The sequence below is a fragment of the Nansenia antarctica genome, assembly GCF_963989245.1.
Source record: "Nansenia antarctica genome assembly, chromosome: 4".
Lineage (NCBI taxonomy): Eukaryota > Metazoa > Chordata > Actinopteri > Argentiniformes > Microstomatidae > Nansenia > Nansenia antarctica.
Window position 1 is genome coordinate 17,984,753 of NC_137689.1, and position 13,998 is coordinate 17,998,750.

The 13,998-nt window shown below is 40.5% G+C and overlaps 2 protein-coding genes across 2 annotated transcripts; both read left to right on the forward strand.

Annotated features, from left to right (window-relative positions):
• Positions 1-3,888: 3,888 nt before the first annotated feature.
• On the forward strand, positions 3,889-6,749 carry fundc2 (fun14 domain containing 2; the record flags this gene model as incomplete). The annotated part of the gene is made up of 5 exons (XM_080529147.1): positions 3,889-3,904; positions 4,845-4,995; positions 5,154-5,229; positions 5,413-5,544; positions 5,743-6,749. 5 exons carry the CDS (start codon positions 3,889-3,891, stop codon positions 5,818-5,820), a joined length of 453 nt encoding a protein of 150 aa, XP_080385273.1. The 3' UTR covers positions 5,821-6,749.
• A 1,911-nt stretch (positions 6,750-8,660) lies between these two features.
• LOC308154953 (lys-63-specific deubiquitinase BRCC36) lies at positions 8,661-13,157 on the forward strand. The gene is made up of 8 exons (XM_080528176.1): positions 8,661-8,976; positions 9,137-9,256; positions 10,444-10,531; positions 11,207-11,295; positions 11,384-11,433; positions 11,625-11,756; positions 11,921-11,964; positions 12,099-13,157. Exons 1-8 carry the CDS (start codon positions 8,872-8,874, stop codon positions 12,245-12,247), a joined length of 777 nt encoding a protein of 258 aa, XP_080384302.1. The 5' UTR covers positions 8,661-8,871; the 3' UTR covers positions 12,248-13,157.
• Positions 13,158-13,998: the final 841 nt, after the last annotated feature.

The following is a 13,998-nucleotide window of genomic DNA, read 5'->3' on the forward strand; positions in this document are numbered from 1 at the left end:
TAAAATACCTGTTAGTTAATTATTTATCATGGGGGTATTTTTTTTCCCCAGCATTAATAACAGACTGCCACTGCATTGTGCTCATTAAAATAACAGTGCATAGGCTGCCACACCATTGACGTCTATCATTGAAAGTCCCTGCAGATATATGGCACTACTGCTTCTGGTTAACGGTAACCTTATTCAACTTCAGATATACCACAGCTTATTAAAGCAGCCAAATATCCAATTGGGTGAAGATGATTTCTCTTCAATAACATCCCTGCTGCATCAATTGGCAGTTGCCTGGGAACAGGGACAGATCTATGGCTTGTGCTACAAGTCTGTCATCTTGTGGTCATCATATAGCACAGCACCCCCATCGATCCATTCATAGTTTGACCTTTCAACCTAATTCAGTATTTCAATAGTTAAGACCTACCCATTTGGCTGATAGATAGTCTGATAATAAGAATACTGTAACAACGTTCATAATGACACATAGTCTCTTAATATTGGCCTAAAGACTACGTCAAAAAGTTGCAAGTGGGGACAGTCCCTGAAAGGTGACTAACATTCATATTTCCCATCCAGGTGTCGGGAGAGACCCAGGGGAAATGTATTTAAAAGTGACAGTATGAAACAGTGGTCACTGTCCCTCCTCTTTGTCATAGACACGTTTTAAGGCCACCCAGAGGAACCTGTCTCTGACAACACAAACATAAGGCAACTCAATGTTTAAACACATCACTTCTGCAACTGAGGAAGTAACTTTTTGTATAACGGATTCTTAGAATTCGGGGTCTACTGAAGCAGGAAGGATGTGGAGCAATAGGCAGTGCTCAGATGCACCAAACGAGGGGTTCAGTGGAGGCAGGTCCACACACAACTTTCAGGTATTTCAGATATGATAAAATGTTAGCATCTTATATTGGATATGCGCATAGTTGTTATTGTGAGAATCACCTTTAACTAAAATCGTTGTTTTCTTATAGCTTTCATTCTTGTCTTGTTTACCTTTTGTTTCATAGAACGTACACATTGTCGTTTTTTAAACAATTTATCAGAGGTTGCCTTTGAATTGCAAGTTCAACGTGAATAATAATTGTTGCAATCCATTTTTACTCCAATGCGATGGCCTTATTTTCACAGGTCCCAAGATGGAGGGATTAAAATAGCCCTTCAATTGATGGTGACATGAATTCTGGAACTTGTTACCTTTTGTATGAGCCACACAAAGATGTCCATTGCTCACTCAGTACTCGGTGTATGGTCTGTGTGATCATAGTGCAGCTACATCTGATTACTGGGTCAGTAATGATATCATAAACTGCATGTGTGAAAATTCCATACCTCAAGGTAGATGAATAGTAATGTCCCTATCATTCTAACCATATTGTATTTATTGGGATTTCAATGTATTTTGTCAGTTTGTGTTTGAAATGTTGTTGAATTCGATTAAACCTTGGTTTACTACATTACGACTTGAAATCTACTTCTCTGTCATCATGCCATAAATGATAACAAAGGAAATTATTTAATGTGAATTCAATGTAACTTAGATGCTGTTATTGTAAACTTGTTTGGTTTTTCTGTTTAGTCTGTTATTCAATAGAGTCGACATGACTTTTGTTTAAGACATGACATGATCTTAAACAAATGAAGTGAAAGTGTTGATCTAAAACAAGAGCTTGATGAGCTCTAGGTTTGTGTAGTTGTGTAGTCATTCAAACTACCTAGGCTCAGCTCCATATCCGTCCCTGGCTCCTTCCTATATCTCTAAGCCCTTCAGCGCTCATAGATCTGAAATTACTGATTGGGCTCAGCTCTAACTCTCCAACCCTAACCCTACCTCCAGCCAGTGGCGTAGCGGACGGGCCCGCAAGCGACGCACCGCGGGGGGGCACCAGCCACTAGGGGGCCCCCTAACATTGGATCCAAACTTCTTTTTTTTTTTTTTTTTTTTTATAATTTAAAAAAATATAAAATAAAGAAAATAAGTGGCCCTTCATTGTGTCAACCTTAATTTTAATATATAGGCCTATATTTAAAAATATATACATAGTTAGCCGTATCCAATAGCAACATGACTTTGACGTCACACGTAGGCAGCGAGACACAAGGAAAATAAGCAAGCGAAAATACAATACAAAGTACAATAAGCATTCTTTAGGTGGTGGTAGATTCTCTATTCGGACATTATAGCCGCTATATGTGGGACTGTCGGTCCGATATTGTAAAAAAATCTAATAAAAAATGTATGTTTACGGAAGTACATGTCTCAAGTATTATCTCGGCGGTTAGTCGAGTGAAAGAAAAACAACATACAGATGATAATTCACACAATATAATACCACGAAAGCGTACAGCACTAAACAATAACATTTATTTGGGCAGCATCATACTCAAACTCAGGCAGAAGGGCAGGGTCCGGCCAGGTTCACAGTCACAGGCTGTCAGTGCATCATACAGGTACATACTGTAATTCAGCATGGTTAGGCTATGTTTCTTTTTTCTATTCTACTATTCGAATCTACTTCTGCTGTCTGCGTCTCCCTGGGTATTCCTAGACCAGATGGCAAACAGTAAAGAAATGCCACAATATACCAATATATGAGATGTCCAACAAAGGATTTGACTAACCCTGGCCAATTTTACGCAACAAGTAGACTCTGATGCAGCGGAGACAGGGTTGCCAGATGGGCTGGTTTTTGGTGGATTTAGACGTTTTTAGATTGGTTAGGTTGGAAATTCTCAATCCCATCTGGCAACCCTTAGCGGAGAGTCTACAGATATGTTTACAGATATCACACTGCTGTGCACACCACACTTTGTTAAAAGAAATAAAGCTTGTACTATTCTACTTATAATACATTCTACTGATGTAGTGTAGTCTACCATTTGGTTTTAGTTATAGGCTATTGCTCTCACTTGTTTGTACCTTTTGCTAAGTCAAGCATTTAGAATGTAGAGTGCATATTGCGAAATTTCGCAACGTCAATAACGCATCGGCCTCTAAAAAACGCACTTTTTTTTTTTTTTTTTTTTTTTTTTTTACTCCGTTGCGAAAGGGCCCCCGCCGCCACCTTGCGGGGGGGCCCCGGGATTTTGCGCTACGCCACTGCCTCCAGCCCGAACACTAGCGCCAATCTAATCCTAAATCCAGCAGCCTTAACCCTGGCTCCAAACCTAACACTAGCTCCAGCCCTAGATAACAGGGCGGCTGTGGCGCAGGAGGTAGAGCCGGCGTCTAATGATCGCATGGTCGGCAGATTGGCTGTTCGAACCCCGGCTGGCCACATGTCGAGGTGTCCTTGGGCAAGACACTGAACCCCAAATTGCTCCCAATGAGTGGGCCGGCGCCTTGCATGGTAGCTTGCCGCCCTTGGTGTGTGAATGGGATGGGTAAATGAGAAAGCGCTATATAAATCAGTCCATTTACCATTTATATATTATAGTGATACTTATTCCATGCTTTGAGATTTACAAATGTCTAGGGTACATCATAATTTATTATCAATTGTAATATATCATAATAACTGGGTTCCTTCCTTTATGACATAAAGGAAGGAACCCAGTTATTACAATTGATAACGTACTACCATTACTAATTGTTTCGCTGTGCTTATTGTAGGCTATGGGTTATGGTTAAGGTCTGGGTTAGGGCATTTTAACAACGGGTAATAGTCATGTGAACACGGTTCTCCAAATAACTCAATATATTCTAATATATAATAACTCAATATATTCTAATATATAATAACTCAATATATTCTAATCACCCAGAGCATTCTCCTCCAATGCGCGAGGAGCCGAGGGATCTGAACGGGACCTTTCCTCGTGTACCACGTGATTTTTCGGATGGGCTATGAATTTACGTCCGGGTCGAAACAAATCATTTTTAAAAAGATGGCCGAGAAGAAAGGTGAGAGATGTTAGTTATCCAGCTAGCTAACTGACTGAAATATTTCAGATTGTAAAATGATTCAAGTGACTGCTTCTTATATGTAGTATTTACTCTTAACGCAATTATCAAATACATTCGAGAGAAAATATCGTATACTGTTTGGTTCCTCTATTTTCTTGCCCTTCAAAAAGTAAACTTACTTAGCTGGCTAGCTGATATAAAGTAGGACTGAATAGCGATACACGCAGTAGCTAGCTGCGTTCATGTGAATGTTGGTTTAGCATTAGGGGACGAGGGGGTCTGTTCAGACCACGTTCAATGCATCCTGGTTTTAGTAGAGATGTGCTGAAGCCAACTTCTAGGATGACTCGAGTGCTTTCTCCATGCTACGACTAGTTAATGTACAGCCATTAGCCACGATCTCCATGGACTAGCCAGTTATTTAGACTATAAACAGGTGTCGTTCCAGGTCGCCTACATAGCTGTTGTGCTGCGCATAGACCTTGCGGTCACGCCCCCACATATTTTACTTTCCAGTGTCTACTTCAACCGTAACTCAAGTTCTAAAATAAATGCATACATGCTTAATTACCACTCTTGAATACCGCAAGGTCAGGATGTTTGTGCTTGTCTAACTCTGACCAAATCTCTTGACTGTTGAGCTAATCGTTTGTCTTACTTAAAGTGAAACTGATCTGCTCACCCATGATGGCTGGGCTATTTTAGGCCTTTTTGATTATGAAGGTCAGTGTAGCAGTCTACTGACCAATGCTCTGCATTTCCCCGCCCCATCAAAGATTGAATTGGGAGAGATTGTGTTGGGACAATTATGATGTCACTCATCATACATTGTCATACGTAGGCTCGATTAAGTGTACCATTGAAATGAATCATGATATAATATAGTCAGATGGTAAGTGTTGCAGATTAATGATTATGATTTATACTCTAACCCTAGATAAGAGTGAGACCTTTGATGTCATGGACCTGGCAGAGTATGCCAAGAAACAGAGATGGTGGAACAGAGTCTTCGGCAAGAACAACTCTGGGCCAATAGCAGAAAAGTATACCGTTGCTACACAGATAGCCATTGGCGGAGTGACTGGCTGGTGAGTCTGAATGGGATTTATTTCAATATGAAAAATCAACAATTAGGCCCTATATTTAAGACTGAAGAATTGTCTTAGATATTGGGTAATCCATGTAAATCGGGCATGGTTACATTACATGGCAGGTCTGTGTTTGACAGGCTGTTTTTGTACCTTAGGTGTGCAGGGTTTTTGTTCCAGAAAGTTGGGAAACTGGCCGCCTCGGCAGTTGGTGGAGGATTCTTTTTGCTTCAGGTAGTGTTTCACACGTGTTCGTTCATTCTGTTCAGATACAACATTGTCTATTTTACCATTAGTCACAAAATCTTCTAAAATGTATTTTAGTTTTTACAATCATGTTTCATATTTCAAACGTGGAACGCGCCACAATCCCAAACACAATATAATTATTCATTGGTGTGATCAAATTCCCTCCAGATTGCCAATCACACAGGGTACATAAAAGTGGACTGGAAGAGAGTGGAGCGAGATGTAAACAAGGCCAAGAAGCAGCTGAAGTTGAACACAGACATGATGCCCCCGAAGGAAGTGAGGACGAAAGTGGATGAGGTGAGGGATCATAAGCATATGGATGGTCTGCAACAATGGTGGCTGTTTTATGTGCCTTATCGTCTTCCTAGACACATTATTATAACTTATTATGATGAGGAGGACTCAGCCTGATCTTGAGGCTCTAACCAAAGTCCAAAGACTAATGGACACTTTGCAAAACAAATGAATAAACAAAATATGCATTTTCTTTTACAGGTGCAGACATTTGTGAAGAAAAATATTGTTCTCACAGGTGGCTTTGCTGGAGGGTTTTTGCTGGGCTTGGCTTCTTAGTAGCATTTCATGTTTTAATTCCTATTTTTGTGTCAAATTTGAGGCTGGAAAAGTATATAATCCTAAGTAGCTATTACACTGCACATTGTATATCATGTAACTGTAACTTGTATGCATTGTGTGAATTAAGGAACTGTGTAATTTAAAACACAGCCATGTACAGTAGTATATTTACAGTGGATGCTTATGCATGACCTGTGCACATAAGGTAGGAGGTATTGTCTCACAAGTTACTTGTTACATGTTACTGCTTTTTTGCACCCCCCCAAATGTGGGGATTATATGTATTTGTTTGTTAGTTCTTATTATAGTTCTATCTTATCAACAACAGTTTTATGGGTTGATGTTCCCTCACACCAAAGTGTTAGAAAGTTACCTGCAGAAATGAAAAGGACTATGGGCTACAGTAATGGTCGCTTGAAAGGTATCGCAGTAGTATATTTTCTTACCTGAAGATTATTGAAATGTCAGTAAAAAGTCATTTTTCATTCAATTCAATTCAAGTCATTTCTGTGTGCACAACCCTCTCTATGTGTACAGGACTGTGTTATGTATCAGTCAACAAGGTTGCAGCAGTGTTGACTATTTACTTGAGACTGAAGTTTGGGTCTTTGTTTGGGTGAACAAAAGAAGCTCTTTGATAGTCTTCATTCTAGTTGCACTATGAACACATGACTACAGTGATGGTGTAGTAATCTGGAATGTAAGCCAAATTGTTGAATTAAAGAAGTGGTACAGGCATATCCTAATCAAATTAAATCCACCAAATCCTTTTTAAAAAGGTGTGGTCAGTTGAGAACTGTAATTTGTGTTAAAGAATAATCCATTGTAGGGAAAACATGTTATAATGAGGAAATGCACTGATAAAAAACTTATGTTTGCTCCCATTGTATTTTTTTCCATTCAATGATTCTTTCCTCAATTGAACCATACAAATAATAATGTCCAAATAATGTGCCGAATAAAAAGAAACCGTGGGTAATGTTTTCCACGATTGAAATGCAATAATTTGTTACAAACTAAGAGCAAAGTCTGGAATAATAATATGAATGCTTTCATCTCAAGGCGAACATGATTTTGCTTGAATTTCATTGATATTTGAAAACCATATTTCATCCTAATATCAATCATCAGGAGTCGCCTATGCGTCACAATGTCACATGCCCGGCAATGCAATAGTAGCTTGAGAAAAGCCCAGCTTCAGACAGCTCTATCTCAATAAACGTCACAGTTTTGCTTTATATTCACACCGTAGGAATCCTGGGAACCAGATGCACATCTGTATATAATATGTTTTGTGTAGCCTACCTTACAAACTGTTGTCATGATCACAAGTTAGAAAATAGGTTTGAAATGGAAATTACTAGCTACTGCTAGAGTGACGTTTTGAAATTCCACCATTTGTGTGAATGGGGAAGATGGTTTTCAAACAACACTGAATATTTGAAAAACTATAAATGTCACAGCTTAGATAGACCCAGGTGAAGTTTGAAATGGAAATTACCAACTGCCACTCCTTGAACAATAGTTATTCACCACCTGGGGGGGTATTCCATCAACGTCGCTAAAGGAAAATCTAGACTTATTTTGATCATCTCGAGTTAAACAAATAAATAAAATGGATTTTTCTTTAGCAACGTTAATGGAATACCCCCCAGTGTGTGTTTTATTTTTTTGTTTTTTTGAAGGCACTGCCATTATGTACAAGAGAACTCGACAATCATGGCGCAGAGCTTTTGTGCTCCGAGTCTGAAGACTTCTGGTCTCTGAAACCTGAACAGCAGACGGACTTCCCGGCCGCGTGGACTTCACAGCACCGACGCATCTCTCTGATCACATCCAGGCACCTGCTTTCAATGTACTTGTGTGCTAGTAGAACACAACAAACAGTTAGTGTGTTGGTTAAAAACGGAAGAAATACGCTCCTCAATGTCAATCAAGTATTTAATGACAAAGATGAAGAAGCATGAATTATTTCAGAATTTTGACCAAATTAAACATTGAAGTACCTTGTAAACACGTTTGAATTTCGCATGCTTGCTTTTGACAAGGGTCTTTTTTCTGTGACATTTTTGCAACGCTACGGGGAAAAGGGACACAGACGATTCACGTTTATTAACAATGTACAATGAGTAAAATGCATGTAAGACTTGCCATTTAGCAATAGGTACCTGCTCGTTTTCGTCACTCGAGTGTGTCCCGATCTCCAGAGGGTCTCCTTAATTCCTCGTTTCCTTCTCAAGACGCATTGGAGGACAACATCCAAGGTCCAATAGGTTTGGAGAAGGAAATGAGACAACGAGGAAACGATGGCTGTGTTCGGAATGGCATACTACTTCTACTAGATATGACGTAGATTTTGAGTATGCAGTGCGTTCACACTGTAGATTATGTGAAATGTGAGTATGCAAGAAATGTATACTAGCTTTTCGGTCGGCTGGTATTGGCATACTTATTATGAATTTAGTAGGCAGTATGCAGTATATACTAATTGAGTATGCTAGTATGCAGTATGCTAGTATGCCATTTCGAACACAGCCGATGAGAACTATTGGGACGCAACACTACGTTATGGTGCACACACAAAAGTCATCCGACTGCACTGTTTATAGAGTGAAGGCTGGTGCAGGCAGACATCGGAGGACGGGCTCATTGTATTTGCATGGAATCATGGATACCACACCAATCACACATTAGGAATGGTGTGGTATCACGATATACCATGCAATACAACGAGCCCGTCCTCCGATCTCTGCCTACACCAGCCTGTGTTGAAGAACTGCAGATATAAATAATCACATTATTTTCTGATATCTTTGTTTTGTGTCTATTTGTGGACAAGGCATGACAGTATTGCATTGGCTTAAGTTACAGTTTAGTGGAGTAATACAAGTATTTGGCAGACCTCTCATGACTTTCCAGTGTTTGCTTTACGACGGAATGTTATTGATGTAACACTGATTTTTGGACAGAGAAGTAGCCACCTTGTTTTAGCTGTCTAGCTAATTCCTTCATTTTAATTTTAAAAAACGAATTTGTTGGCCCTGTAACATGGCAGTTAGCGCAGTCCACCTCGAATCAGATGCTTTTTTGGTTTGCATGAATCATGCTCTTAGCACCGAGAAGGAGGAAGTCATGGGACTCTGCATCGGGGAGGTAACTTGGTAGCTAGGGCTAACTAAACTAATGAACAACACATTGATACTAAACGTACCCATCTGGTTTACCTCTGTAGAGACAGTTATGATCTTGACTGGAACTCGCATTTGACATAACCCATATCATATGGCTACTGTTCTCTCTGTCTGTTTAACAGGTAGACACCAGCCGCATCGTACACATTCATTCAGTGATCATCCTCCGTCGGTCAGATAAGAGGAAGGATCGCGTGGAGATCTCCCCTGAGCAGCTGTCAGCAGCGTCCACCGAGGCTGAGATATCCTTTCACCACTGGTGGGGGCAGGGGGGGCGACCGCCCCTCCTGGTGCCCCCACGGTTGAAAAACGTCTCTCTTAAGTGCCCTTTTGAGTGGCAAAAAATGTTTGCCCTTTTGAGTGGAGAAAATTAGAGGATGTGCCCTATTGGTGCCCCTCCAAAGGTCTAAACTTGCCCATGTGCCCCCCCACAGTTGAAAAACGTCTCACTAAAGTGCCCTTTTGAGTGGCAAAATTAGAGGATGTGCCCTATTGGCTGCCCTTCCAATGGTCTAAACTTGACCATGTGCACTGATGGGGTCCCATGTTGTGCAGTAGGTGCCCTTTTTTTCTTTTCGCCCCTGCCCTTCAAACAGCCTGAGTCCGCCAGTGCCTTTGACCCTGGAGACGTCTCTGGATCTCATTTGGCTTTGGCTGCGTTCGGGTTGTCTAGAATCCTTCCTTTCCTTGTAGGAAGGTCAAGAAAAAGTCACAAGGAAAGGAAAAACGTTTCATTTTCTGTAAAACTTGAACGCAGCCCGGGCTCTATCCCCTACCTGACACGTGTACATCTGAGAGTATAGAATAGGGGCCCTGCTGGGATACTCTTCAGACACATTCTCCAGTCCCTCCTTGGAGTAATCCATGATCTAATATGATTGGATTGTTAAAGCAAGCCTTTCATTGCATGGAAGGAAGGATGCATTGTAAGAGTTGTTGAACTGGTCCTCAGCATAGCAATATGATATTGATGACTATATACAGTAGCAGTATTAGCTCCATCTTGCCCTCTGATTCAGTGGTTCCCAACCTGTGGGGCGTGAGGAAAAAACAACTTCACAAATAACTAAATGTATCATAATGACAGCATGAAACTGAACAAAATTATACAAGGACACCAGGACACCAGAACCCTTTTTCTGATATATAAGTAGCCTAATATAGAAAGTACACTGTTAATTTTATTCTTCTTAAAATGGGTGGGGGGGGCTTCAGGTGAAAAAGGTTGGGAACCCCTGTCTGTAACCCTGTAATTGGCATTTTAATTTGTGAGTCAGGGTAGCAATGTCTCACAGAAAAACATGACCCTCTTTGTCGGCTGGTGGCCTCTGGATGGATGTCAGTGTCATAGCTAATTTTGTCAATCTCAGGTGGGGACACTACCATTTTACCATTTGTATCAGAAAGCGATTTCCTTAATTAGTATTACAGGTTGGCTGAAATTACTGGACGGCCCATGCGTGTGGTTGGTTGGTACCATTCTCACCCCCACATCACAGTTTGGCCATCACATGTTGGTGAGCATAGCACCCCTTTATCAATTCCACATATAGGGCTTTCACACCGCCAAGAAACCGTGCCGGTTTGCATTCCTGAACCTAGTCTGGAACCGGCTGGCGCATTCAGACCGAAAATAAATTGGTTCGGAGCCTGAGAATTTGGTTCGCAGCTGGAACCAGAAAATAGTGGTTCTCAGCGCTAACCAAAAACTAGAACCGTGACGTCGCCAGTGGGTGTGACATATTCTAGACTGTGAAAGACTAGCAAGAAGGAAGGAGGCAAAATGTAATGTAATCTAAATCGAATCATTAGTAATTAAAAAAATAATCAAATGTTATCATTCTCTCCATCTTCCTCACATGCTCAGCAAACACTCACACCCGCAAACGCGGACTTAGTAAGCCTGGTCAGATACTGTAGTGGAAGATATTATCCTAATTTCCAGTGAAGTAGCTGCGTCTTCATCACCCAACATTGATGTCGCTGATGGTTCCGGTTACACTGGTATGAACGTGGGCTGGTTCGCCAGACAGCACCAAGGTTCGGCGGTTCCAGAACGGGAACGGGAAAGGGCAGGGTTCCTTAGCGGTGTGAAAGCCCTAATAGTTGTTTTTGGCATGGCAAGTTGTCTTGGCGCATGTGTCTGAAAGTCTTGTTATTCATTTTCTAGTCACCTCTATTTCCTAAAACAGATGTGAGGACACAGGCGATGTACCAAATGATGGACCAGGGCTTTGTTGGACTCATATTCTCTTGCTTCATTGAGGACAAGAACACAAAAGTAAGGGTTCTACAGTGGAATTATACCATGTATAAAAATAGCCTGGATGTATAATTCAGAGGATTTATTTCTACTGCCTTTCATGTAGACTGGCCGAGTTCTCTACACCTGCTTCCAGTCTGTGCCTAAAGGCTCTGAGTAAGTATGGCTGGAAACTGCTCTTTGTAGGGCTTAATAAAGAGTTCATGTCCTCTCGATCTTAGTTAATACAAAACGGTTTGTCAGATATGTGAAACACATGTTCAGTCCTTTCCAGTGGTCAGAAAATGTAAAGCCTTTGCGACCATTTGCCAAATACTGACTCACGTCCCTGTTCTGTGTTAATAAAGGTATGAAAGAACCGAGGTCCCAATTCATGTGGTTCCTCATGAGGCCATTGGGAAAGTATGCCTTGAATCTGCAGTGGAACTGCCCAGGATCCTTTGCCAGGAAGAGCAAGACACCTACAGAAAGATTCACAGGTACCTAGTGTGATTTGAAGTGGACTGAGGGTCCCTGCAATAATAGCGATATTGAACGTATATACAGTATCTCCTCTTTCGTGTCTAAACCTTGTATACATGTTTTTATTTTTTTTATTTTTTTATAAATGCAGTTTTGATATTGTGATTTGATTCTTTTGTAGCTTAACTCACCTGGATCCAATCACCAAGATACACAATGGCTCGGGTATGTACTTGTTGATTACCAATATTCACTTGTGTTAGCATGCACATTGATATAACAGGCAGTGCATCTATGTCTCGACTGTGCTTTATCCACCTGTGTTTGTGCTGTCTCTGTTTCCTCTCCATGGGCTTCAGTGTTCACTAAGAACCTGTGTAGTCAGATGTCTGCTGTGAGCGGTCCACTACTGCAGTGGCTGGAGGACCGACTCGAGCAGAACAAGCAGAGCGTTATTGAGCTGCAGCAGGAGAAAGAGAGACTAACACAGGAACTGGCAGCCATGTGAGGTGGAGGAGAAGAAGCAGACACACATTCTCACTACTCACAGAGTCGATAGACTTTCACAAATGATCACTTTTGACAATGGGAATCTCCACATGGCTACCAAAAGACTTGTAACTTAACCAAAGCAGATTCTTTGATTGTTTCCCTAGGAGCAACATTTGCCCTCTGAACACGTTGTCTTTGATATCACACCATAGCAAGTGTTTCCCCTGAAGTTGTGCGTCTATGTACTACTGAATATTTTATTAGGAAGGCCATGTTACCCCTCAGACTATTATTTACAATGCCTCTTCGTCACATACTGGTTCCATGGCACTGAGCATTGGAGGTATTATTTTTTATGTAGGTCAACTCATATGTATGTCTTTAATTGGGTGATGAAATGGACTGTGTGAATGAAATAATTTCCCCAAGTGAATTGCCAATTTAAAAACATGTTAAAATGTGACAATGTATATTCAGGTATTTGCTTGATATACAGTACCAGCCAAAAGTTTGGACACACTTTGAATGGGGAAGTGTGTCCAAACTTTTGACTGTTTGACTGGTACTGTAGGTTCTTCTCTTAAGTTGTGATTTAAATATGATGGGGTAATGGTGGTGATGTGTCCCCAGGTGACTGTGTCTTATGTATGTGCTATTTAACTGATTAAAACAATTTTATTTGTTATTTTTTGTTTGTTTATGCAGATCAATGTTGTTATTAGTAGATGCATTTTCGAATTTCTATTCGAAACCATTTACCTGATCTGAACCTCAGTAAATGTTATCTCACTCTCATTCTCATAGAATGGTAGTAGGAGTATTGTTTTATTTTCTTTCTTTTTTAAAGCATAAAATAAAATACACTATGTCAGAGGGAGATTACTGTATACGTTTGAAAAATACGGTTTTAGCAATCATCTTATTTACGGGTGCCTTGCCATGCTAGTCTACAGTTTGAAGGGAGTTTCATACCCCCATTGTCTCACACTTCTTTCACACCACATTGATTCACCATATTCCAAAATAAAATGTTTCTATTGTATTCTATTCTGTTTGTGTCAGCTGACTTCAAATCAGACCTTGACTACACAAATGTGCTCAACGTTTTAGGAAAGTGACTATAGGGAAAATACTGATTGTAGGTTAACTAAGTACATTTTGATAATGATAATTGAAATGTTTTGTTGTGTGAGGTACATATTAACTGTGGGAAATGTGCACATTTCCCATTGCAGCGGTAAATGTATAAATTAACAGGGATATGTATACATTAACCGCAGAGATTGGAAATGTAAAGATTTCCCACGATGTACATATTCCCAGAACATACACAAGGGATCAGAAATCAAATAAATGAGACAAGCTTAGAAAAGATTATCCTCTGACCATCTCTCAACTCTGAGTTGCTATAGGAACAGCTGTGCCCATCTTTGCTGGAGTGGTTCAGTATTCCGGCTGAGTCATTGCACTGCTGCACTCACGTCAGGGAGAAAGAGAAAGAGCAATTTCCTGACAGACAGATCTTCATTATGGTCTTATTGAGTGATATCTCACAATACTGAAATTGCCCGTGGTGAGGTGAAATAGTTGGTATGTGTTAGGAAACAGGAGTCTCTGTTAGCATTAAAACCATGATGTCATATAGTCGAATGACATTTCTATTTCAAGTAATTTGAATTCATTTCAATGGCTCAAGAGCTTGAAATCTGGCAATGATGAATTCTGAATGCGTTGGTTGCCATGCAATCATAATCCCTCTCACAGTTA